Raw genomic sequence first — 27722 nt, forward strand, 5'->3', positions numbered from 1 at the left:
CCCTCTTCTGTTGACCGAGAGTGTGCACAAATAAGAGACACGGGAAGAGTTAAAAGAAAATGGTGGGTATGGACTATTCCGGGCTGTCATTCTGAACAACTAACCGGATCGGTATCTCGAGCTCTCTGCAAGCTCAGATGCGGGCCAGGGGCGGCCACCGCGGAGCAAGAGCTCTAGGCGACCACGAGATCCCGAGGGTGGGGCTCGTCTCTGAACAAGGGCCAGCTGCCCACCCCGTGGAGGCCCCACGTCCGGGACAGGCCCGCGAGAAAGCCCCTCCCCCGGGCGGAGACGACTCCTAGAAGTAGACGCCGCGTCCCGCCGCGGGCCCGAGTAGTACCCAGAGGCTGCCGCCGCCTCGCCGAGTTCCTGCGGCTGCCATCGCGCGGAGTATGGGCGCAGATGGCCATGGAGGGCTACAGGGGCTTCCTGGGGCTGCTGGTGTCGGCGCTGCTCGTCGGCTTCCTGTCCGTGATCTTCACCCTCATCTGGGTCCTCCACTACCGGGAGGGGCTTGGCTGGGACGGGACCGCGCTCGAGTTTAACTGGCACCCGGTGCTCATGGTCACCGGCTTCGTCTTCATCCAGGGCATAGGTACTGGCACCTCCTGGGAGGCGGCGGGGAGGGAGGGGCCAGGGGTTCCCGACTCAGTTCCAACCGAGTGGGGCTGGGCGAGGGAGGGGGTGAGGGAGCAGAGCGCGGGCGGCGGAGCCTGGGAGTCGAGTCGGCGGGGCGCGGCACGGCGCGGGAAGGGGAGGAGGGCGGGCTCCCCGGGCCGCGGGCCGCGGGCCGCGGGCAGGGCGGTCGTGGGCGAGCGGGGGAGCCGCGGCGCTGGGGCGGGGCGGAGGGGCGCGCGGGGCCGGGGTTCGCAGCGAGACGCGTAGCGGGGTCGGTTAGGCACTGCTACGGCGGGGAGGGCCAGCCTGGGCGCTACGGCCCCACTTGGTTAACTCTTTGGTGCGAGTGGCTGGGACGCCACTTGAGGCGCGCCAGCGACGCCGGACGCGGGAGTGGAGGAGAGATGCGGGAGCGCGGTGTACCTCGGCAGACCACGAGCCCCCGAAAATCGCCCCCAGTGGGCCGATCTTATGCAATCAGGGGCGCAGAGATCTCTTTAGGGGAGGCCTTTCATGAAACTTGCTTGAAGCTACCGGTTAGGAGAAGGCAGCAAGGGAAAATGGAGGGGCAACAATTTGCTTCTTGTCTTATCCACACCCCTGAGTGAAGGGGCCAGGCTGCCGGTGGCCGGGGTGAATGAAGGCAGCATCAGCCCTGGTTTCACTCCTAGAGCGTTAAACGCAGTAGAGCCCGAGAAGCTGCCAGGACTCAAAAGGGTGTTTCGCTGCCTTGCCTGGTCATTGGACAGTCTTGAGCCCGACTTGTTTTTGTGGCTGCGAACTGGCCAGAGTTCCCCTGCGGGGCTTCCTGTTGGGCGCTGGCCCGGAACGCAGGGCCAGAGATGCCCGCAGGGGACCCGCGGCTGCCTGGATCCAAGAGATGCTTCTACTTAGGACATCTTTCGGGTTTGCCGTGTCGGCGTTTGGCTCGGGTGAGCCAGCTGCGGGCCTGCATTCTCTGGGATGAGATTGGCACGGAGGGAGGAGGACTCAGTCGATGAAAGTTTGTTTTTGGAGATATAATTGACATTAATTTCAGGTGTGTGACATGATTATATATGGAAATAATCACCTCAATGTTTAGTTAACATCCATCACCTCACAGACTTAAAAAAAATTTCCCCCTTGGGATGAGAATTTTTAAGATCCGTTCAGATACGGGATATACTATTATTAACTGTAATCACCATGCTGTACATCACATCCCCAGGACTTATAACTGGAAGGCTGCACCTTCCGACCACCTTCACCCATTTCACCTGCCCCCTTCCCCCGGCCACACAATGGCAGTTTTTGTTGTCATTGTGTAGTGCTGCTCACAATGTCCTCACAGTTTCCTTTCCTTCAGCTGCTATTGGGCTGGAGGAACCTCTGGTTAGTGGTGCAAACACCATTTCTTTGTAACCGCTTTCCAAAAAGTGAACTCAAGGGCTTGGCGGAGAAAGTAATTAGGTAAAGGTAGAAAGTGGTGGACTGGGGTTAATGTCGCAGAAAATAAAGAAGAGTGGAAACGGCTAGGGTAGAGGTGCCCATAGGCTGAAACTTCTGGCCTTGCCTCTAAGCAAGGCTGCCTTTTCTCCACCAGCATTTAACTTTCCACAAACAAATGAGAACAAAAAAGCGCCGACCTCATTCCTAAAGAAAAGATTTTTGTTTCCGTTCAAACCTTGGGCAGCCGCCTTGGCTGGCCTGGCCAGCATCCTCACACTCTGGGAGGTAGTGGAAGCCTTTGCTAATGTCCAGCTGTGGTTGGGAGGCTTCCTGGTTGTGAGATTGGCACCCGGGTGTGAGTACCACTGGCCAGCTGAGTTATTTTGTTGCGTAAGTCCCAGTTATTTCACCACTAAAATGAGAAAAACATACTCAAGTTCCAAAGTCACTGTCAGCAGAAGCACTCTTTCCTTCGAGGTGGGGCTCTTAAGATTGGCCAGAGCTGTCAACACTTTCTGTTTGCTCAAAGCGGTAGGAACAGTCTCTTCATCTCTCTACCAATTCTTCAGAGCAGCTCCTAATACTAAGAAACTGCAGAGGGACTGGAATACCTTCTCATGACTGAGGGTAAGGGAAACATAGATGATAATCCTTGTTATGAGGAGACAGTCTACCATTTATTGAGTGCCTTTGGTGTGCCCACTAAATTCATCATTTCACAGATATTTAAGAGTAAACTGAGGACCGGAGCAGGTCAGCAACTTACCCACACAAGTAGTAGAAATGTTTTCAGTGGCTTTATTTTCGAGGTTCATTTCTCTGCTTTTATGGCAATATGCTGATTTTCTGCAAAATATCCTTTTTAGAGAAGCAAAAGCCATCTAAAATACACTTTGAAACTTAGAGTCCATTATAGTTTTCCTAAAAGAATTTCTGATTTCTCTGAACTTTAGACTGTTCCTAATCTGCTTATATTCACTTTGCGGCAAAAATGTGTAAATGGGTATTTTGGAAATTTTCATCTGCTGCTTTTATTTAAGCTTAGCTACTGTGTTTGTATTAATTTTGGAATGTTTGTCCTGTCAACATTACTCATCCTGTTTGGATTCCAGATTTAATCAGATAATACATTTAATAGGCATGATTATAAATGTTTTCATACATAGATACAGATACATAGCACTTATGAGTTCTTGCAAGTCTTGGCCCACCTGCACCCCCTCACATCCAGCAGTACTGAAGCCTCCAGAAGGACTAGGAGTAAATATTTGACTTTATAGACCATGTGGAAAACACACATGTTACAGACTAGCCATGTTATAAAAGCTTTTTTCCTGTGTGTAATTGCTTCAATTGCAAATTTTTAGGCTATGCTGTTTCAGATCTCTAATAATGAACATGATGTAATTGAGTTCTTCTGTGATACACAACTGTTTAGAGATGAGAAGGGAAGGCTAAAGTACCTTTAGTTATTACCCTAAGCATAAAATGCTTTACAAATGCAAACAGTAAACAATATTTAAAACTAAATGAGAACAAGTATGTGCCCCTTGAAACACCTTTCAGAAGTAAGCGCTGAAGAAAGCAAGGCTGACATAGAAGGAATAAAGTAAGTATCTGTGTCTGTATTTTGGAAAACATAAATATTCTAAAATAACATCTAACAGACTATAGGATATCTAAAAGTGAAATAAAACTTTAAGCTAGTCGGAAATCTAGCAAACATGAATGAGGAAGTTCCAAAGAGAACTTTAGAAGAGGCTTTGTGCTTCTCTAGAAGGAATGTTTCCCATGAAATAAGTATACTGCCAGGAAATCAGAGAAACAGAACTTGAAAAGGCCACAGAAAAGACTGAAACAAATAAAGGCTCTCAAAGTGGCTGTTGACCTTTTAAAAGGTTCAGCAAGGTGGAATGTGTTCTTTAGTAAAAAGTAGGAAATTCAAGGATATAAATTTAGTGAAAAGAAGTCTCGGCAATTCTGTACTCCTTACTTTTCCACACGTAGAACTCGTCACTGTATAAACTGAAGGAGGAGAAATTCAATAGTATAATGATCTCAGGTTGGTTTTGTGAGAGAATATAACTTCATTTAAGTAACATTTAAAAGAAATTAAGAATGGTTCATGAAAGCCAAATGCGAGATCCTATTAATGTCTCTAAAAGTGACCAAATTTCAAGAATATATTTTAAAAGGCTATTGGGGTAAAACCTGGCAAAGAAGATAATGGACAAGGTGCCCCAAATACCTACTCCAAAACCATCCTTTGGGACACCATAGATAATGAAACCTATTAATCTAAAAGAAACAAGGGTTTTTTACAAAGCATAAAGACAGCGTTCAAGGCGACCCGAAACACATTTTTTTGTTATAAGTAAGTACGTGCAGATCTCTTTTTAATGTAACTATTAAAAATGTTTTAGGCATGATTGTTTTGCTCACGATTATATCCACAGCATCTGGAATAACACCTAGCACTGGCATAAAGTCATCCAGTAAATAGTTGTTGAATGAATGAGTGCTTATTCCGGTACCATCGTTAATTGTGAGTTAACAAAATGCAATTTTACAGCCGTTCATTTGTGGTGACAATGGTAAGGATCTAAAGTAAAAGCGCCCTCCTCTGCCCTCAGTGATTCTCCTGTTGAGAGCCAGTTTGAAAGCACTGATTCCATCAACCTCAGGGAAGAAAGGGCATGATGATACTATATTGGAAATGCATCTTTATTCTTAAGGCCTCAAGCTCATTAGAATGCTACTTGCCTGACTACTCTTTGTGTCCCCTTTTGCCTACCTAAGGACATCATGTCATCAACTCTCCCTTTCTCCTTGTGCATCAAGTTTCTCCCCAATTGGATTATGTCCAATATGTTATAATTTATATCATCTTAAAAACAACCACACTCTTGACCCCATATTCCCCCTTCAGCTCCTCCTTCAATTCTCTGCTTGCTATACCAGAAAACTTTTAGAAATTTTTGTCAGTACTTGCTGTCTCCAATTCCTCTCCTCCTGTTCTCTCTTGAACCCACTGCAGTCAGGCTTTACTCCACTACTCCTCCAAAATTGCTCTTAACATAGTATCAATGGCCTCCACATGGCTAATTCCAGTCCTCATCAATTCTCAGTCCTTACCTTGCTGGACCAGAAAGCAGCTTTTGGTGTAACCGACCCCTTACTCCTCCCTGGGATGCTTCTTCACTTGGCTTCCAGGACACTGGACACTCTTGGCTCTTTTCTCCTCATTGCCTACTCCTTTCAGTATCCCTTGCCGGTTCTTCCTCATTTCCTTGATTGCTTAAGACAGACAGCCCAAGGGCCAGTCTTCTGACCACTTCTCCTTTCCCGATGCACTCATCCCCTTGGTGATCTCATCCAGTCTCGTGGCTTTAAACACCATGTATTCACTGAATCCTCCTATATTTATATCTTCAGCCTGGACTTCTCCCCTAAACTCCAGACCCATCTGTCTACTCAGACTCTTTACTTGGGCGTCAAATAGGCATGTCCAAATTTCAGCTCTCCATCTTCCTCACATCCCCAAAACCACTCCTCCCCCAGGTTTCCCTGTTTCTGTAAATGGCAACTTCATCCTTCTGGATCATGACAGAATAGTCGTCTGTACAGTTGTCTTTCATTCCTCCTCCTCTTCCATGTTTCTCATCCAACCCATCAGAAAATCATATAGACTCCAGATTCAAAATATAGTATTATCCAAATTCTGACCACTGACTATTTTCATTATTTATTCATTCATTGTCTGTCTTCTACTAGAGTGTAGGCTCCCTTGTCTGTTTCTTCACTGCTGTATTGTATTCATGGCGTATAGAAAATTACCTAACACATAGTCGGCATTTAATAAATATTTACTAAATTAGTGAAAGCTTGGCCAGTCCTTTAAGCCAGGGGCCCTACCTACAAGGAAACTAACATACATTTATTAAGCACTTACTATATGCCAGACACTGTAAAACAAGTGAGTAATCTATAGCCCTGTCTACAAGCTGTTCCCATCAGAGTTTGTTAGAGCTGAGCTATGGTTTCTTCTAGGAAACCGGAGCCCTAAATATTCAGAGCTGTCTAGGATTTGAAGTTCACCTCCTAATTTTAGAGATCAAATGCCTGACCAGGATTAGACCATCAGATGATGTCAGAGCCAATAGTATTTCTAATCTGTCATAATACTGATATGCAGCACAAGAAAATATAGCCAGTGTCTCTAACAACACAACATTTCTTGGTATTTGTAAACATCTAGTCAATTAATTGAATCTTTCTCTTTTCATACACTATTTGTTACCAAGTAGCTGCCTTTGTGAGGATTTCAGTCACTTCAAAGAGATGCTTCTATAGCCAAGATGCTAAAACAAATCTTCCAAACCACCCAAATCACTTCCCTCATTTCAATTCTCCAAAGGTTTTCAGTTTCATGATACTTCTCCATGAGACAGTCTGACCTCACAGGCGTGTTTCAAAGCTCAGATTCCCATTGATAGCCACTGCAGGAATCTTTTCAAGGAGTGTATTTAAAGAGGGTTCTCTGCTTTTCCATTTAAACTTGAGGTCCTCTGGATTGAGTCTGGTAGATTCTCAGGTGCACAGGGAAATTAGTTATAAATCTTGATCATCCTGCTCTGAACACTCTACCAAGGAGATCAAAATAATACCTTTTTCAAAGAGTGAAGAAAAGTGTAATGGGCACACCATAGTTCAGTAGATTATAAGTGTCTTAAAATTCTAATATACTTCAAACTCAGAAACTTACTCTTATTTTATTTGGGGGTTCATTTAAAGCTTCCCTAAAGCTGTTACATGGATCCAAGTGCAGAATACTTTTTACTTATGTGAAGGAGACCATTTGGTTCTATGTGAGCTAACACTTGGGTCAGCGCTACAAATTATCTTATTTTTTAGTTCATGTATTCTAAAAGAGGATCTGCTCGTTTGCTGGGAAATACTGAATGAATTACTGTACTTTATTAAGATTTATTTATTCAACACATACTGAATTCCTAGTATGTGTCAGGCTCCGTGCTAAATGCTGGGAGGTGACAATAGGCAAGACAGACATGCTGCTACCTTCTTGAAGCACAAGATTTAAACACAGAACTAGAGTCAAATTGTTTTCTATGTCATTCCCTGCAAATGCCCTTCTCCCCACATACACTTTGACAAATTCTGTATTTGCATTGCCTGCTGTGAGACAAACTGGTGTCTGTGGATAGTTTTGTAATCGTATGTGGATACAAGGCTGGTGTCAACCCTGAGATTACATCTTAGAGAATATGTATTTCACATATTCCTGAGTTGATTATGCTGCTAGGAAGGGAGAGATTTTCTTTCTTTTTTTAAATTTTTATACTTTTGGAGAGGAGGTAATTTAAAAAATTTTTTAATTTATTTATGTATTTTTAACTTTTTTTGTGGGGTAGGTAATTAAGTTTTTATTTATTTTTACTTATTAATGGAGGTACTGGGATTGAACCCAGGATCTATGCATGCTAAGCGCACACTCTGCCACTTGAGCTACACTCTTCCCCCAAGAAATTTTCTAATAATTCAATTCAATTCAAGTGACTTCATATTTCCCTTCATTGTCGAAAGAATAACTGTACACAGGTGTGGATTTCTTTTTCTTTCCTTCCTCCCTTTCTTTCTAAGTTTATCAACAGTAGCATGTTTCACCACCAATAATTTTTCATTTAAAAAGTTTTAAAATGTATTTTTCCCATATATGTGTTGATGTTTCCACTCATTTTCTGGGCAAAAATGGTCTTGCCAACTAGCGCATCTAACAGAAAACCCTTGTTTCCATCCCAAGCAGCTGTTTGATACCATTTCCCCTCCTCATGGGCTCGTGGGACCTTTTTCTTCCTTCTCACTGAGCCTCAGGAATGATGTCTAGGTGAGTGCCAAGCCAAAGAAGCAGGAATTACTTAAATTCCGCTCTCCAGGCGGTTTTTACAACTGTTGAGAAGAGCTTCTTGTTTAAGAAATGCGGTTGATTTGTTAAGGTTGCCCCTTTCTCCTGAAGTCCACCATATTTTGGTTATTTATACATTTTTAAAAGCATGTAAACACCTTATGCAAATGCACCATTTTGCGGTTTTCCTTCGTTTATCCAGAGAGTGTTCTGAAGCCTGTTCAGCTATCCAGCAGGATTTCTCTGTCGCCAGGGTATGGGCTGAAAACTGCCTCACTCATGTGAGAGCCCCTCAGATTTCCACAAGCTGCCTGCTTAAGAGTTGAGACTAATTGGCTCTGGGGTTTGCAAGCTTACAAAAACATTGTTCTAACTTTAAGGCTATTATGAACTCTTTCAACCATACAGAAAGTAATATAACAGATACCCACGTACTCACCACCCAGGTTTAACAGATGGTAAGATTTTTGCCATCATAAAAATTGACAAGCCAAGCTGATAGGAATAAAAGATAATGCAGGATGATGGAGGGGAGAGGTTGGAGGCAGGCACCCTAATGTGAGCAAGAAACTAAAAGAGAAATAGAAAAACTCTAAATTAGACCCGGGGACTAAAAACTCACAATTGTCTGGGCCCCTTGGGATCAGAGGCAGGGACCTCTCCTGCTTCAGAAGTCCCTAGGGGCTTTCCCTTATTGTAATAGGATAGTATGTTTTATTGATAACCCAAAATCGTCAATAAAAAATTAAATTGTGTTCCATTCATGCTACTGTTGGAGAAGGAAAGCTAGTGTGCAACCAATCTGAAAAACATTTGAGTAAATGTGAAAGGCTTAAAAGTCAAATTTTGACACTCACAGTGGGTAGACTGCAGTTTTATGAGAAGTTTAACACATTTCTCTGTGGTGCCCATAGTACTGACAAGAGTGAAAATTCTTTACTGGGAACATAGTTGTCTTTGCATTTTGGGCAACACTTTTTTAGGTAAACTTTTTATTGAAGAACCACATACATGCGGAAAAGTACCTAAATTATAAGTGATGTGTTTTCATCACATGAACACTCATGTACCAATCATGAAACAACATTCCAGGCACCCCGGAACCCCCTGGTAACACCTGTAACTCTCCTCAGTCACGATGACTATTCCTGAGTTCTAACATCTGAGATTAGTTTTGATTTTGGAAACTTTTGGTATAATACAGTCCAGATTGAGGAGGAAAAGCTGTTGGGACTTACTGTTCATGATTTGCTTTTCAAGCGCACATCCTGAGTATTTCCTTTTCACATGTAGATGTTCAAGTTCCCCGTCTAAGAGTCCTTCCCCTGGGGCAGTGCCTGGATGATATGGTGATGGTGATGATAACAACAATGGTACTGATTTTAAAACACTAATTGAGATTGAACAAGGTACTTCTCCTCTCTGTGCCTCAGCTCCCTCCTTGGTATAATGGTGATAATAATCACACCTTCCTCACAGACTTGAGAATTATGTAAACATGTAGAGCATTTAGCATGGTACCTACACCTTGCAAGGACTCAGGTATTTGTGTGTGTGTGTGTGTGTGTGTGTGTGTGTGTTTGCGCGCGCATGTGTTAAATGAGGCTAAACCAGGAGAAAGGGAGATGTATCATTAGGTTTTAATATTTTGCCCATTTTTATTTTACTGCTGCCTGATCACACAGATTGTAAAAGGCTTGACTGTTTGGATAAAAGATCACTAAGCCATTGGGTGAAGATACATTTGCTTTCTTTAAAAACTAGAGAATGATATAGTTATGACAATGAAATTTATTTTAGTAAATATTGGAAATAATCTATATGTCAATTACATTTCAATAATATACTATTGTTTAGTCTATTACCTAGAAAATCAAATGTGTATGAGAATATAGTAACACTCTGAATTCATGTTTTCAAAGATAATTTAACGATGTGTGCAATGTTTGTGATATAAGTTTAAGCATAAAAATAATTTTAAAATGCAAAAAACAGAGCAAAAAACCCACTAGAGACACAAGGAGGGTGTGCCTCTGAATCATCAGAGGAGAAAAAGCATGAGGAGGGGAAACTGTAAAGTTGGAGTTGCCATCAATTTGATTTCTGAACTTCGATCAGTCTGCAGAAAGTGCTTTTACATTTATTTATTTAAAAAATACTTAAGGATCTCATGAACACAGATAAAACTAATGAAATCTGAATGAGGTCAGTGGATTACATTGATGTCAATTTCCTGTAGTAGTACTGTACTGTAGTTATGTAACGTGTTGCCATTGGGGGAAACTATGTGAAGAGTATGTGGGATCTCTCTGCATTATTTCTTACAACTGTATAGAAATCTACAGTTATCTCAAAATAAGACTTAAAAAATACTTACGGAGCTTCATACATATTTTGAGCCCAGGGCTGTCCTGGGCCCTGGAGATACAAGGAGAAACAGCAAGACACTTTCCTGCCCTCAGAGAGGATGAAGTAGGGATGAGAAGGGCCCTTGAATTAGCTTTTAAAAATATACCTATTAAGGTATTGCATTAAATGGTTTGAAAAGATTTACTGAATATAGAAATGATTATCTACAAAGTCTCCATGTCCTCAAGGAAATATAATCAATCAACATTTATAAGACACCTATTTGTGCACTAAAATTAGTAAGTAGTGATCGTTTAGAATTTGGATTAGATAAAAGGAATTCTGTCCTCATGGTGAGGGATCTCTAGTGTTGGAATGAAGCCAAGGAACAGGAAGGCTGACATCTTGCACTGAAAGCTTTAAAGAGGCTGAATTCACATTTGTCTTTGTAGGTTTTTTGTGTTTCTGCCTGAAAATGGACTAGGTAATCTATATTTTTATGATCCAATGAAATTTCATACATCCAAATTATGTCTTTAGTGGGGAGAGGCTGCTGCTGCTGCTTCATCCTCCTCTCCTTCTTTTCTGGCACTAAGAAATACAGATGATTCACTGCTGATATAATGGAATCCATCTTCCAAGAAAGCAGCCTTTAAACTTTTACCATCTGCCATACATTTCCAGCTATCTGAATTTTCCCTGACATGGACTGAAGGAGTAGGATGAAGGTGGATGGGGCAGGAGACTGTTTTCAGAACCAAAACTAATTGCATGCTGGTTAGGGTGGCCATATAATCTACTACCTAAACCAGGACACTTAAAAAAAATGAAAAGAAAAGATTTTCAAAAATCTTTTTGTTGAAGCTTAATGTACACGCAGAAAAGCGTACATATAAATATATAGCTTGATGACTCTTCCTTCAGTGATCTCCCACGTAACCAGCACGTAGATTGAAAATCAGAATATTAGCAGAAGCCTAAAAATCTCTTGTACATTCCTTTCCAGTTGCTGTACGCTCACAAGGGCATCCACTATCCTGACTTCTTATTGAAGAGTCTTGCCTGTTTTTATACTTCATGTCAATTGAATCATACAGTATATACTTGTATATGTCTGGGTTCTTGGCACTGACATTATAGCTTGGTCCATATCTTTGGGTGAAGTTCTACTTTTAGATCATTCGTTCTCTTTGCTATATATTATAACATACTATCAATATATCACAATTTATTTAATTCATTCTATTAATGATGGTCATTTGGGAAATTTCCAGGTTTTGGTCACAACAAATGGTGCTGCTAATAATATTCTTATGGTGAACATAAGTACATATTTCTTTGAGTTATATACCCAGGAGTAGAATTGCTGGATCATAAGGTATACATAAGTTTAGCTTAAGTAGATACTGCTAGTTTTCCAAGGTGTTTGTTGTCATTTAAACTCTTACCAGCAAAACATGGGTTCTGATTGCTTCACAACCTCTCCAGTACTCAGTATTTTTCCATGTTTAGCCACTCACATATGTGGCTGAGTTATTCTCATTTCTCTGTTGACTCATGAAGTTGATATCTTTGTTATGTCTATTAGCCACTTGGATATTCTCTTTTGTGAAAAACTTGGACATACTCTTTCGTCTATTTAAATCTTTGTGCATATTTTTCTATTCTTTAGTCTTTTTCTTATCAAACAAAGACACTTAGATGAAGAAACCAGATTGTAAGATTCAGAATTTAGTTTTGGATGTGTTCAGTTTGAGATATTTGAGAGGCATCTATATGGAGATGTTGAGAAGCCATTGGATTATGTGAGTCTGGAGTTTAGAAGAAAGTTCTGGGCTGGAGATGAGAATTTTGGAGTCCCTGCCATGTGGGTTGCATTTCAGTGAAATAGTGAATGAGATCACCCATAGAGCATGCAGAGGGAGGGAAAAGTCCTAGGACTGAGCCTGAGGGGCACCAAGATTTGTTCATAAGTTGGGAGTAAATGAGATGCCAGCAAACAGCCCAAGATGGAACCACTGAGAGGCAGGGAAGAAGGGAGAAGGAGAAGCCAGGAGAAAAGGATTTCACGATAGGGAGTGTTCAGTGTGTCACACTGTTCATCTTATGTTGATTCAGAAAAACCCCAAATGTTCTGTCCCCTCTTGTCTCTCTAGCCATCATTGTATACAGACTGCCATGGACCTGGAAATGCAGCAAGCTCCTGATGAAATCCATCCACGCGGGCTTACACACGGTTGCTACCATTCTCGCCATTATTGCTCTGGTGGCCGTTTTTGATTTCCACAATTCCAGGAACATCCCCAATATGTACAGTCTGCACAGCTGGGTTGGTCTGATAGCTGTCATTTTCTACATCTTACAGGTCAGTATCTCAGCGTATTTATAAGTGAGATGTAAAAAGTGAAACAATTTAGATACTATTCATTCGTAGTTTCTTAGAAATCATTTCATTCCCACTGGTCATTGTTCCATTTGTTTCCATTATTTGTATTTTCCCCTGAGGGGGCCCTGGAACTGCAGAATTTGCTTGAATGTGAGGTTTTAAATATAGACACATGGGTGGAGGGAAATTGCCATCTCATAACATCTAAGCTGCCATTGATTGGACTTTACATTCCATGTGCTGGATAAACTAACACAGGCAAGAGCTCTAGGTTTCTTCCCCATATTTTCTGACACTTCTATTTCCTAAGTTTAACTTTATGAGTAAGGAGGTGACTTTTTATCTCTTTGTTAGATTTTGAAGAATTGGTATTTATTTTATTTTCCTCCCGTCTTCATTTATTAAAAACACATACTCTTGAGAGCACTGTCTTTGAATGTAAATTAATGGAGTGAGATAGGAGTTTGGCTGTTCTAGGTCACTAGAGTAAAGTTAATTTTGTATTTTCATTAACTTTTTAATTAAAAAAATTTTTTTTAATTGAAGTATAGTCGATTTACGATGTTGTGTTAGTTTCTGATGTACAGTATAGTGATTCAGTTATATATATATGTATATTCCTTTTCATAGTCTTTTTCAATATGTGTTATTGCAAGACATGGAATATAGCTCCCTGTGCTGTACAGTGGGATATCCCTTGTTATTTATCTAAGGTTAATTTTTAAAGTTTTTGGTGTTAACCACTTTGTTGAAAAATCTGTAAACTATGTCGATTCACTTCCTTTCTTTAGTCAGTACATATACAAACTCCTGATCAGGACATCACTTAACTTTACTTTTCTGTAGTCATAGGAGAGTAAGAAACTGGAGTGAATCCACAAAACCCCAAGGCATAGCTTACAATATATGAGTGTACGACCTCTTTAAAAAAGGACCTCTTAGCAGACATTAATTTGTGATTTTTCTTCTTAAAGTAAGACTTTTAAAGCCTTAAGTCTCTTTGAATTTTAATCAAATAAAAGTTTATATCTAGATATGATTGATTATTTAAGTTTGCCTTAGCATGCCTGGAGGTAGGGACTGGGGAGTTGAAAGGTGCCAGACATGAGGGGAGCACAGGGCAGATCCTGTGTCAAACATGATCTTCCTGATCAAGAATGAACAAGAAGACTATCTCATATTGGGTGTCTGAGCCGAGCTCAGCTCTCCTGTCCTCAAAGTTGACTTTCCCTCGGTGTTCTCATCTGGGAGGCAGCTTCCTCCTCCACTGCCCGCTGATGGACCCTCCCCCTTCAGAGAGTCAGATGGTAAGAGCAGGGGCTGTTGAGATGCTGCCAGTTGCTTTGGGGATCCCCTTGGCCTACTGGCATCTCTTGGGGACTTTTTCTCAGCCCACTGTTCTGCTTTCATTGGTCTGTTACCCTCACTTTGCCTCACTTCCTCTGCACCGCTCCAGAATGTGGGATTCTAGGGCCAGATTCTAGGGTTGGATAATTTAACCTATCACAACTATAAATCAAAACTATAAGTAAAATGAAAAGTTGATTCTTTTTTTTTAAAAAAAGGGGGAGGAAGGTATAGCTCAAGTGGTAGAGCACGTGCTTAGCACATGTTTCAATCCCCAATACCTCTTCTATAAACAAACAAACAAATAAACAAACATAATTACCCACCCCCCAAAAAAACTTTAAAAAAAAATAGACTACAATAGGTAAACCCTTGCAAACCTGACTGAGAAAAAATTAAATATACAACATTCAGAATAAGAAAGAAATATAATCATAAATACAAATAATATTTTAAAGTAAGGACAGATTATTAGATTTTAATATGATAATATTCTTTAAAAAAATCTTAAAGAAAGAAAAAGGATTATTTTCTTGCTGAATATAAACTACAAAATTTGATCCAAGAGGAATTAGAAAACCTAAAAAGACCAATAACATTAGAAGAAATTGGTAAGGTCATTTGAAGTCTATCACTAAAAAAGGCATCAAGTCCAGATTGTTTTAACCTTTAGGAACAGATGCTTTAAGCTGTTCCAATACACTGGGAGGAAACAAACTCCTCTGAGATGTGGCCCAATGTGTACCATACTTCACATCTAAGGTGGCGGCTCTGATGGTAAACATCTCTACCAACATCCAGCAACAAACATCAGCCTAAACTCTAAAATACTGAGGACCTTTCCATTCAATAAGTAAGATATTGATGCTTGCTACCATTTGTCTTTCAAATTTGTTTTAGCAGTTTTAGCTAATATACAAGATAATGAAGAAATCTGTATAAATAATAGAAAATTTGTGAGTTTTTTTTTTCTGTTTGCAGATCATATAATGTATGTCTAGAAACCCAAGAGATGACTAGAATAAAGAGAGAACTTGGAAAAGTGGCTGGATATAAGATAGCCATTCAGTATCTTTTGCCCATAGAAAGTAGAATCCTATAAATCTTAGAGTACAGTACTATAAAATCTTACTGAAAAACAGACAACATGGTATGATTAGAGCGATACCACGTTACTGAAAGAAAATCTCATATGGAGACATCCTTCCCTCTTCAACTAATATTTATGTTTAATATAATTCTCACTTTAAACCCAACGGGAGTCTTAAACTTTATGCAGAGAAACAACTGCCCAAGGATAACCAAGAAAATTTTGAACAAAGTAGTGAAGGGAGCCCTGCTTTATTCAAAACAAGTTATTAACACAGGAATAAACAAAATACATTCATGGAAAGAATAGAGAGTACAGAAAAAGCACAGGTGTGTCTGAAAGCTTTTTCTGTGACACTATGGTATTTCAATTCACTGGGGAAAGAATGTTTATTTAACAAATGTTACCATCATAATTGACTATCTGTTTGGAAGAAACCAAACAAACAAAAAGACTCTGTACATCACACAAAGGAAGAAAGAAGATTCCGGATAGATTAAAGATATGAGTATAAAAATCTCTAAGTCAATGAAGAGAAAAAGAATGTTAAGAAGTGTATAATCAGAAGTAGGGGAGACCATAAAGTTAACAAGAAAGGAAGAGAAAGACGTATTTGCCTACATAAAATTTTTAAAAAGTTAGTCATCTTTCTGTATCTGCAGAGGATTGGGGGACACTTGGCAGGGCCAGTGACATGGGTTGGTAAGAAGAATTTACCAGAAAGGGAGAAGTTTAAGAACAAAGAAAAGTTTAATAGGTACGTTGCCACCGGCAACAGCAGGCCACACAGACCAGAGGTGGCTGCATGTCCACCGAGTGGGAATGTGCAGGGTCGTTTATTGAGAAAGGCGCTGTGAACACAAAGGGATGGGGGAACAGATTTCTGATTGGCTGTAAGTGAGGTAAGGGGCTTCGGTATGTGGGAGGATAGTGGATTTAGGACTCCAGTAAGATGGAGACATGGGCTGACACAAGTAAGGCAGTGGAATTTATGACCCTGATAAGGAGGAGATGTGGGCTGAGACAAGTCAGCCTGAGCTGCAGTGAGGCTGTCATTTCCCAGGGCTGTTCATTCTGTGAAGGCGAACACGTGTCGGGAGTTTATCTCTGGAAGAGGAGCAGGCAGATGCCTAAGGGTGGAAGTTTGGGGGCCACAGGGCCTTAGCAGGCACCTGTTGGCACTGCATTCATGTCTCTTGTCCGTGTAAGAAATGAGTTTGTTTTTCTTTTTCTTCAAGATTTGTGGGAGTTGTGTTAAATTCCTTCTCATTTATATATATTGCTTACATTTTCCATTTTGGAGCTTGTATTTTCTCTCTTTTGTTAGTATTTCTTGATAAATAGAAATTCTTAATTTTAATGAAACAAATTAATCATCTTTTCCTTTAAGGTTATTATTTTTTGTTTTGTTTTGATGACTTGTTTATGAAATCCTCCCCTACCCTGAGGTCAAAACAAACCAGATTCTCAGTTGTACTCCAGACCAGCAGGATCAGAAACCCTGAGGGTGGGGCCCAGCAGTAAGTGCTTTCCCAGGCCCTGCAGGTGATTCAGATACACTCTGATGTTTGAGAACAATTGGCCTAAGAGAAAAGCCTGTAAATAGCCAACAGGTTACACTACAGTCATACTACTGGAAATCCTAATTTCTCCTATGGTTTCTATTAAGAGTATTAAAGTTTTGTCTTTGTTATTTAAGTACTTAATTCATCTGGATGCAAGTTTAGTTCATGATGTGATATGCGCAATTATGAACTGCCTGTTGCACCAGCATTTCCAGATTGGCAAACTTAGGGACGCATTGTATAATTTCTAGAAACATACATTTCCCCATAGCATAATTTCTTTCCTCAATGTGGTACAAGATATGTGTGTAAAAAATCCAAACATCTTTCATTTGTCTCTAATAAGAAGACAAAAGTAGGTAAATTTAGACTTGCTTAATAATTAATTTTTCAGTATTTTATCTTATTTGGAAATGATCTCGACAGTCAATGAATTCCCATCATTTAACTTAACATAGCAAAATTCTAAAGTTTCAAGTTACCAAAAAGATTTGAAGAAACTATTTTTAAGTGGACATATCGTAAAACATAGTTACTCTTAAAGAGTTCACCTACACACTCTTATCTCTTACAGATAATTTACTTATGAAAATATCATCATGCCAATTATTTTTCTTACTGACAGATTTTGTAACAGAGATAACATGAACTTATTTGACTTTTAATAAACCTAGATACAATAAAAGTTTTACATTTAATGCTGTTAACTTTAAAGATAGTCCTGTTAAACTAACAAACTTAAACTTGTTTTAATCCTAGATCACATGATCTTGGAAAAATTGGGGTTAGTTTCTATTACATTTAGAAATATTTAATTTATAAGCAATTACTTTTAAGCCAATTAAAGAGCTTTTTTACAAACTAATTTTGATAATATCATCCAAAAGCAGAAACACATCATACTATAATGTACAGATGGGCATATAGGCAGACACTACCAGAGATCTCATAGCTTCATTTTAAAACTTAGTCATGAATCAGATATTACAATATAAAACTCACTAGTTTATAACAGTTGGAATAAATTAAGTTTACTCACCTGAGTTTAAAAAGGTTTCTTTTCCCATTTGTTCCCCCATCAGTCTCAGTTAAAAAATAGTCTAGATAAGAGTTTCCTGAGAAGACCTGGTAAAACGTTTACGTCTCAGAGGCACAGGGAGATAAATGTAAGCTCCTCCTAAGATAGACTTTTGTTCCCTTAAAGTCAGAATTTTGAAAAGGTGTGTGTGTGTGTGTGTGTGTTCCAAACCAGCTTTACTAGTTGTGTACACAAAGCCAATCTGGGGATGTCAAAAGAGCTCCATCTTGGCCATTTCAGGGTGAGATCTTCTTTAGCATAGTTTTCCCATCTCAGTTAGTACTTGCAAGTATAAGCTTCATATGTACATAAACCTGGCCGGTGTGTTAGTCAGAGGTTGATCATCTGGTACTCCTTCTTCTGTTTGGGAGGCTTTCCCCCTATTTTAAAGTCTGTTTGTAAGGATAAAATTGCTATTGAAAACTGTGTTAGGTCAGTGTGCTGTTTGTGAGCTTAATTCCTTTAGGTGTCACCCTAGAGTAGTTTTAGTCCTTTTATGTGTCTCAGCTTCCCTTTCAGCAGTCTAACACCACCTCTGGCACACAGAGCACTGGCTAATCTTTCGATGTGCAACCCTGGACAAATGGTGTTTAATCCGTGCATGGGTTTTTCTGTGGGACTGCTGCGTGATAAGAGGACTTCCACAAGTTTCTCAGTTGCTTGACAGAGTCTTAGCTGGCCAGGAGCTATTGTCCCTTATCTTCAGAGCTAACAGCTCTCATATGGTATCTTCACTTTTAGTCCAACAAACTCTGTTAAAGTAGCCAATTCAAGAAAAGATGCCAGGTCAGCCCCTTCCTTACCTAATTGCCCAGTCCAAACCTTCTTAGTGACTTTCAACTGAGAATTCAGGTACCTCTTCCTGAACTGCCTTAAGTTCAAGGAAAACCTGTACCTCATAGTGAGTTTATCCATCACCAATAAAACTCCTGATTCTCAACCAAGATGGGAGATCCAAGACCCTGAAGAGACTCACTTGGTCATCTGGACTCTCCAAAGAGACAGCGGGCACAAGGGTCTGGTCCCTTGCTGGTACCAAGGCTCTGGATCCTTGCAGCATTCAGGTGAAGGAGAGAAGTCTGCTCTGGGTCCCTTCATGGTTGCCAAAACTGTCGACTGATAGAAAAATGCACAACGTGAGGGCTGTAAATTTAGGTTTTATTCTGGGTCTTACTAAGAACTGTAGCCTGAGAGACATCCACTCAGTAGCTCTGAGTAAACTGCTCTGACAAAGTAGGGAAGAAGCCAGTATATATGTCATTTGGGGCCAGAAAATAACTGCAGTCAAGTATTCATCTTGGTAAAAGATTACTGCTAGTCACAAAGAACATATATTTCAAGTTTATGATTTTAGTGTTTTTCTAATATATGAGAAGATGCGAGAATCTGGGTTGACTAGAATCCTTGAGACACACATCTAAATATCTAAGGGGACTATTTGTCCAAAGCACAGAGCATCCTGTTTTTGTCTTCATTTCCTCTGTCTGAAGCACAGAGTGCACTGTTGGTCAGTGACCACAGCAGGTTAATCCTTGCAGAATTGGATGTTGAGAAAAAATGCTCCTTTGCTTACAGTGAGAAAATAGAGACAATTCAATCAAGAGGTTTGGGTAAGAAGGGGAGGATAAAGTGGGTAGTACTGGTCAGAGACAAGAGTCATGGCAGATGTTTGGGTGCAATTTTTTTTTTTTTTTTTTGACTTTGCATCAGTAGAGAAGGAAAGGTTGTGAATCCTGGAGAGGTGCAATAATCATAGCTGTGTCTTCGAGAAGCAGGTTTCTGAGACTGCTAGAAAATTGGAGGCCACCAACTCCATTGGAATCCAAGAAGGCAAAGAATTATTGGCTTGGGATGATTTTTTGGTTTGTTTGGTGGCAGATAATTGAGGCTGTTCTCTGAAGTTGCCTCTGTTTTTCCCATGCAGTGGTTGTAGGGTCATCTGCCAATAGTGGGGAGGCACCCAGGAGAGCCAGAATTGTGAGTATGGGGTAGCATGGAGGACCAGTTGATAAATCAGACAATAGAAGGATTGTTGATCAGCGCTGAAGTGCTTGTAACCGTGAGCATCATAACCACCCATTTATAGCAGTGCTAATCTCCTTGATTGCATGATCTACTCCACTGGTGCCTAGCAGACCAGGGGTAGTCCTGAGGGTGGCTAAGCCAGGCTGAGGTATTCCCAGGTGCACTTGATGAAAGACAGTGCAGCAAGAAGATGTAGGATATTGGAGACAGTGTCCAATTTGAATGTCTGTCATTTCTTTTTATAAAAAACTATGGACATATTCTAGCTGGTTCCGACCAGCCATGTTTGAAGAACACAACTTGCAAATGACCTAAGACAGAGCTTCTCAAAGTGTGGTTCCTAGAACAGTAACATTAGCATCATCAGGGGTGTTAGAAATACAGAGCCTCAGATAGGTTCTACTCTAGAGCTACTGAGTCAGAAACTCTACAGATGGGGACCAGAAATATGTGATTTAATGAAGGGATGAGTGAGTACAGTACCTGCGAGGGATATCTTCCAGGACCCCCCATAGTATCCAAGGATGTTCAAGTCCCTTATATAAAATGGTGTAGTATTTGCATATATTCTGTTCACATCCTCCTGTATACTTTGTCATGTCTAGGTTACTTACAATACCTAACACAATGTAAATGCTATGTAAACAGTTGTAAATACAATGTAAATGCTATGTAAATAATTGCCTGACATTCAAGTCTTGTTTTTTGGAAATTTTTGGAATTTTAAAAAATATTTTCAGTCTGCAGTTGTTTGAATCCATGCTGACTGTGTATACATCGCAGAAAAATGAAGAGGAGCTGGGAGGAGCCTTCATATAATAATCTGTAAATCCCTTGATTGCTCATTAAAACCACCTCTATCTTTTAAAAAAAAAAAAGCATATCATACCCAAAACAAAAGCTAGCTAGGCATGTTTCCTGATCTCATTAATGACTTTTGCAAAGAAAACTTTTTGTTATGTCTAAAAATTTACACATATCTTTTTTTAACTCATCAGTTTCATAAAGTAAGATAAAATTGTCAAAGTAAAGTACATTTGTATCTTTAAAAGACAATAATAATTAACTCAGAAAAGCCCAGGTATTTAACACGGGAACTTTAAGACTAAACTTTTATTGTCTGTTTTTAATTATAAAAGTAATATACATTTATTGAAAAATTCACAAAATCTGAAAAATATAAAGAAAACCCTGCAAAACATTGATAATGCCATTATCTAGAGATGTCATAGTATTTTGTTTATTTCCTTCAGGTTTTTACTATGTTTATGAATACATAGTTTTAGAAAATTTTAAGTATAATAGGATCATACTACATTTTCACTTTCATATCTAAAAAATAACTTTTTAAATGAGATTTTACTTTTCTTTAGCTCTCATAAGAACTCCATTTTGATGAAGAACAGTTTTCTGTAGGTGATGGTTCCTAAACACTGGAGCACTTTGCACATAGTTGGCACTTAGTGTTTTAGATTGAACAGAATGGAAGATTCTACTGCCTTCACTTTTAGGTATTTTCCAGACTGCAGTTAACCTGTATCTCCAAAATAATTTGAATGACTCAAAAGCAGTGGTCTTTAGACTTCAGTATGTGTTAAGAATCACCCTGACATTCTGTCAAAATGCAGATTCCTGGACCCTGCTTCCAGAAATTCTGAGTTAGCAGATTTGGATGTGGCCCAGGGGTCTCTTTAAATAAAATCTTGTGTTTCTGGTGCAGGTTTTCTATGAACAATACTTCAGGAACCACTAACTTAAAGGGGCTAAGGGATTTTGTAATATTCAGTCCACTAGATTTTAAGTTGACATATTACTTCTAAGATGGTAAGGTTAAGATGATTAAAAGGAAATAAAGAGTGATTATTATAAACTATAAAGTTTTATAAATTATAAGTTTGCATCATTTGGAACACTTACAATCAAAGTTAAGCATTCTATAGTTTTTTCCTTTCCTTTTAAAGTGATTTTCCTTTGTTGAAAAAAAATTTATTTATTTTTAATTTTTTGAAGAAAATTTTTTAATTGTGAAAGTGACATTTAGGCAAATTAAGTAGGTTGCTCCTATAAGCAAATTTCTGATGTCCCATCTGCTTAGATCATTGAACTCTACAGGATTACAAGAGACACACATGATAAATCCTGAAAGAAGAGAAAACAAGAATCATTCAGAACAGTAAGACTCTTAGCAATGAAAAGAGGCAGGAGAACAGAAATAAGGAAAATATATTTTTCGATAGGTAAGTCACAGAAAAGATATGGTGACTTACTCATAGAAATATATTTGTGCTAAATCCTAGGCAGCCACTCACCTGAGCCCCATTTTTGTATAGAAAGCACAGCCTGTACATGAGGATGCTGGCCCGTGGATACTAATAGAATCACCAAAGTTCACTGAAGGAGAATTAGGAACATTCTGAAACACCAGGGGGGACTCTCTGAACCATTTCTAATCTATTCAGGTATTTGTGGTATTAAAGGACGATAAAACATGCAAACCTGCCTATCGAATGCATTTTCAATTACTTTCCATTCATCACCATTGCCTGTAAGCTGATTCTAAATGTGTTTTAGGGCATCACTCCCCTTCAGCCTTCATTCTTCTCTATCCCCCGTTAAGCCTTTGTTCTCAACCAGGAATAGTGAACATGATGTTAGCGTTTTCTCTTCATTCTCCTATCTGCTCCTAGTTGCTTTGTTAGGGTGGTAGATCCCAAAGAGATACCTAAAAAAAAGTCCCTTTAAACTCAGTAACTTAATGGTCACTAAGTCATCTTCATTTTCTTGAGGAGAACAGACTACTTAACAGGCAGCGGGTGTGGGGTAATAAAAACAAAACTGCGAAATCATTAGCGGAATAGTTTACCTAGGAATCTTGTCTTCTCTGCAGAGAATTATCCCACTAGGGATTTAATTATCAAGGAAATGGAGAGAACTTTTCTGCAGAACTCACTTCTTCCTCCTAAAACAAAATTGCCAACTTTTTTCCACATAATTTTTTAGGGTGAACTGACTAAATGTGTCCTATTGTTTTTGGATGTAGTGACTTAAGAATCTTTTACTTCCCTTCCTACTTGGCAACCTTGGGGACATTGATAAAAACAAACAAGTATGTATCAGAATGTTCACTGTAGCCTTGTTAACAATAGCAAAAAACTGGACACAGAAGCATTCATTAATAGGGAACTGAATAATTTATGTTACCATCTTAAATTAGAATATTAGCCATGAAAAAGGATAAACTAGGTAAGCATGTGTTGACATGCAGAGATCTCCAAGATACACTATTCAGGGGAAAAAAAGCAATATGCAGAACAAATACGTATAGTAAAACCCACTACTGCTTTTAAAACCTCTCCTCCTCTCTCTCTTTACACACACATGCACCTATACCTATTTCATCATAGAAATTTTCTGGAAGGACTTGAGAAAGTGATAATAGGTGTTACTTTTGAGTGGAACCGAAGTGGGGAAACTTCATTTTATGCCTTTGGATCTATATGACATGTTTTCTCATTTTGTACATATTGCTTTTATAATAATAATTTTAAAATCAGTTAAAACTTAAAATTAAATGATAACCTTTGAACTTTTTGATGTTTAGCTTCTCCTAGGTTTTTTCGTCTTTCTGCTTCCTTGGGCTCCACTCTCTCTCCGAGCACTTCTCATACCCCTGCATGTTTATTCTGGGCTTCTCATCTTTGGGACAGTGATTGCGACAGTACTTATGGGAGTGACCGAGAAACTGATTTTTGCCCTGTAAGTTGCATAGTTTTCCTAATACTTTTCAATTCTTAAACTGTATAATGTTAAATACTTGTTCCATTGGGAAAATGTAATAACATTTTTTAAATGTTGAAAATAAAAAGTTTGGATATTTATTTTTGCAAATGAAGACTATTATACATGTAATGTACCATTAATAATGCTTGGAAGAAGAACCAAAAAGTCCAACAAATTGTACCACTCTTACAAAACAACTCTTGAAGTTATACATGCCCTTTCAGCCATGTTGATGTGCATATTTTTATAGTAACTATAATTGTAGTGTACGTACATTTTGTGTTATCCTTTTTTCAATTTTTAAGTGATACGGGTGTTCCAGATGCTATATTGTTTTCATACTTACAGTATTTCATACAATTCCTTTGAGTGAATTATAAACATTACTTAAATTTCTCCTTAATATCAAGCTTTAAGGGAATTTACACTGAAGTTCTGCCAATGTGTGTTTTGAGCAGATAAATTCAAGACAGTTTGCCATGTCGCTGTTATCACCCTATTTGTAACTGGACACACTCTCTCCTTTTTTGTAGGAAAGATCCTGCATACAGTACATTCCCGCCAGAAGGTGTTTTCACAAATACCCTCAGCCTTCTGATTCTACTGTATGGGGCTCTCATTTTTTGGATAGTCACCAGACCACAGTGGAAACGCCCTAAAGAACCAAATTCTGTCCTTCTTCAGCCAAATGGAGGTGCTCCAGAGGGAGTGGAAAGTTCCATGGCAATGAACTTTGGCAATGTGGACAAATCAGATTCAGAGTTAAACAGTGAAGCAGCAGCGAGGAAAAGGAACTTCACCCTTGACGAGGCTGGACAGAGATCCACCATGTAAAACGGGGTAGAGATATAGCCACGTAACTTCACTTTAAAAAACCAGCTCTACAGTTTAGCTTCTCGTATTTAGCCCTAAGATGGTTGGGCTCCACTGAGTCCATATTTATTCTAATCATAAAGCAGAATATCTTGAATGCATTTGTATTGATTGAGGCCTATGAACTTACCTGAATTAGAAAGGAGATGATCAAAGTAAATAATAGTGGATATAAATTGTGGTGATGTTACCTCTCCCTGGTTGAGGACCAAAGCATTTAGCACAGTGCCTTGAACATATGATAGAACATACAATCAAAATGTGTCTGTTGGTTGGTAAATTTGATAAACTAAACTATCCCTGGCCTCTTGTCTTGCAGTCATTTTCTGTTAATTCTGGGAGTCCAGTCTTGAAGTTTTAGAATGAGGTCATGAATATCTGGGACAGGGTTTATGCTCCACAGATATCATGACTAGAGTACAGAAAAAAATGTAGGAAAGTAACTGGTTCCCTTTACCCTGTGCCTGCCCTCTGCTCCCTCCCTGGCCGGTTTGGCCTTAGGTTGGCCCTGGGGACCAGGGTTTGTATTAGGGTATTTTGGAGCAGTGACTGGGTTGTAGGTAGCTGAAGAAATCTCCAGCTGGTCCTGGAAGTTTTTCCAAAACCGACTTAGTCTCAAGGCTTACTTGGGTTCAGTGTACTTTATGATCCAGATTCCAAACTTAATTAGAATGAGAATATGCATGAATGCTTAAGCAGTATAAACCACTTAACAAATCTCAAAGAGTACTTTACTCCAAGTTTCTGGGGTTTTGTTTATACATGGAACTTACTATGTGCCAGACACTGTTCTAAGCACTTTGTAAACCTTAGCTCATTAAATCCCCAGACAAAACTTATGCAGTATGTACTGTTAAAATCTGTTTTACAGATGAGAGATGTGAGGCTTGGAGAGCTGTCACTTGCCTGAAGGTCACACAGCTCATAAGTGGTGGAACTGAGATTCAGTTCCACCACTTATGAGCTTGGCCAGGAAATTCATCATGGGCACCCTGCCACTGCCAAAGTGTCTACCTTGATGCCTCTTTGATCTTTAAGTTGTGTCTTGGTGACAAAGAAAGGATTAGGCAAGAATATCCATAGCATCCAAGATTCCTCAATTTCAATTTTTGTTCTTCAGGATCTTAGCTGCTGAACAGCTTTGGGTTTCGAGATAGGAAAGACTGACTTCATAGTCTGCCTTTCCCTAGGGGCAAGAGCTAGGGTCTTTCCTGATTTTGGTGGAATTTTAGGGGATATCTTGAGTTTTGGATGGAGACTTAGAGATGACAACTTTCCTGCATGGAGACCTCTGTCTAGGCTCTGGACTGACTTAAATTAAAACCTAGAACAGTGCCTATGCTGAAATGATGCTTTTCATTTTGGGGTTGATTTTTGGTTTCCCTGCAATTTTATACTGGAGCATTTTAATGTTGATTAAAAACCTTACAGTTTATACCAAATAAACTTAACATTTTTGGTGCTTAGTGAATTTCCTTTTAGGGTAACTGGTAATTACTTCCATAGACTGAGTATGAGCTACACTCCATAAGGTCCCTTAAGCTTCATGGATAACCATTGAAGAGTCTCTGGCCAAAATACTGTTTTCTTCTTATTTAATTCTATTTCCCAAATTGTCAGTAGTGTCGTAATGATTCCCAGTGTCCAGCCCAGTGCCTGGCATGCAGTAGGAAGTAAATTCAGTATAAGTGGAGCATGCTGCAATTTTGGTGTTAAGTGGAAGGAGTAATTGTATCATCACACACAGATGTATTTTGGTAAATGGATGTTTCATTACATAGAGGTGCACAAAATTCCAGAGTTTTCTGAGGGGAAGGGATTGGTGACAGCCCCAAGGATAGAAGCTGCCATTCCATTTCATGTAGGCCAAGAAGGAGGTTATTAGTGAACAGTTAATTCTGGATTTGGCTCTAGACTTTTCTGCTCCATTGAGAAGACTTTGAGCACCCCTCACCTCAGCCCTTTATTTTATCCTTCTTGTGGGCTAATGTGAGGGTAATCTTACAGATATTATAGGAACTTCTCTTTCTTTCTCAACCTTTATGAAAACAATGCATAGTAAAATATATCTAGGAAACCTTTCTGCTTGAGACTTTTCTTTTAATGGGCTTTTTTTATTCTAATGATAATTGTACCTTTATCTTTCAAAAGCTGAGATTTCCTACCTAAAGTATCTCCCCCAAAAATATCTCATTAAAAAGCCCACAAAAAGAATAGGAGAGAAGAAAGCCTTAAGTATCAATTCCAAAACAGTGATTGAAATCTTCCCAAATAATTATAGCTTATATCATCTGCAGAGATAGCCTGGCTTGGCTTACCCCATAATCTAATTTCAGAAGAAAAAAAGCCTTATTTTAACACTTGTCTAAATCAACACTAAAGCCTTTTGTCTCAAAGGGTTTATTGAGAAACTCAAAGGAATATCCTTTTTAAATTAATGTTATCAAATGTGTACAGCTTCCCGTTTGCCTCGTGTCCAACTAAATCCACCCTCCCAAGTCCTTCTTCCCTTTCTTTGCGTGGTCTCATTTAAGTTGTGTGGGTTAGAAACAGTATCTTAGATCTTACAATCAAATGACAAAGAAGGTAATTGCCCTTTTTAAGAAATACTGACAAGTGGCTCCTGTTTTCTAAAGGACAAAATAAAGATGTCTCACTTTTAATTAGGCTCTTTTCCCTGCTGGGTTGGAAATTCCAGTGCAATACCAGTTGACTACAACTGCCGAATCTGAAAGCCCAAAGGAAAAAATAAAGCTTTTTGCTAATTTTATTGCAACATGGTGGCATTTTTATCTTTGTATGTCCTTTTTTAGATAACTGACAGAAAACTGTAACTGCTTAGAGCTGCATAGGAAAGTATAGAAGAACGAAAACTATTTATCCCTTACAAGGTACCTGAAAACTTTTAAGTGGAAAAGATTTCTATGTTTAAATTTGCCTTTTTGTCTCAACACATTTATGGAAAAATATTAAATAGCCTGAATATTTTATAATTTTGTAGAAAAAATATACATCTATTTTTTTTTCTTGGCTTGTTTTTATATAGTAATAAAAGTTATTTTGGAAGCTATTTGTGTGTGTTACAATTTGTCCAGGCAAGAATTTGTAGGCATTGTTCTGAAAGTCTCTTTCCCATGTTTTGTTTGTTTGTTTTTCAGTGGGGAAAATTTTTTTTGAAGTTTGTTTATTGAAAATGCTGTCAGATCTCTCCATAAAGTGTACTCTAGTACCATACCTTTTACACTGCTAGAAGGATC

The 27722-nt window shown here is 39.2% G+C and overlaps 1 protein-coding gene across 2 annotated transcripts; it reads left to right on the top strand.

Moving 5' to 3' along the window:
* Window positions 1–272: 272 nt before the first annotated feature.
* On the top strand, window positions 273–27535 carry LOC102521229 (cytochrome b reductase 1). Of its 2 annotated transcripts, XM_006195334.3 has the most exons (4): window positions 281–595; window positions 12478–12686; window positions 23414–23568; window positions 24126–27535. In XM_006195334.3, the coding sequence occupies exons 1-4, from the start codon at window positions 403–405 to the stop codon at window positions 24424–24426; spliced, it is 858 nt and encodes a 285-aa protein (XP_006195396.1). In that variant the 5' UTR covers window positions 281–402; the 3' UTR covers window positions 24427–27535. The 2 variants fall into 2 exon arrangements, with proteins under 2 accessions (XP_014423747.1, XP_006195396.1); XM_014568261.2 differs by lacking the exon at window positions 12478–12686 and having other exon boundaries at window positions 273–595; window positions 24126–24392.
* The last annotated feature ends 187 nt before the right edge of the window (window positions 27536–27722 follow it).

This window comes from Camelus ferus, chromosome 5, assembly GCF_009834535.1.
Source record: "Camelus ferus isolate YT-003-E chromosome 5, BCGSAC_Cfer_1.0, whole genome shotgun sequence".
Taxonomy (NCBI): Eukaryota; Metazoa; Chordata; class Mammalia; order Artiodactyla; family Camelidae; genus Camelus; species Camelus ferus.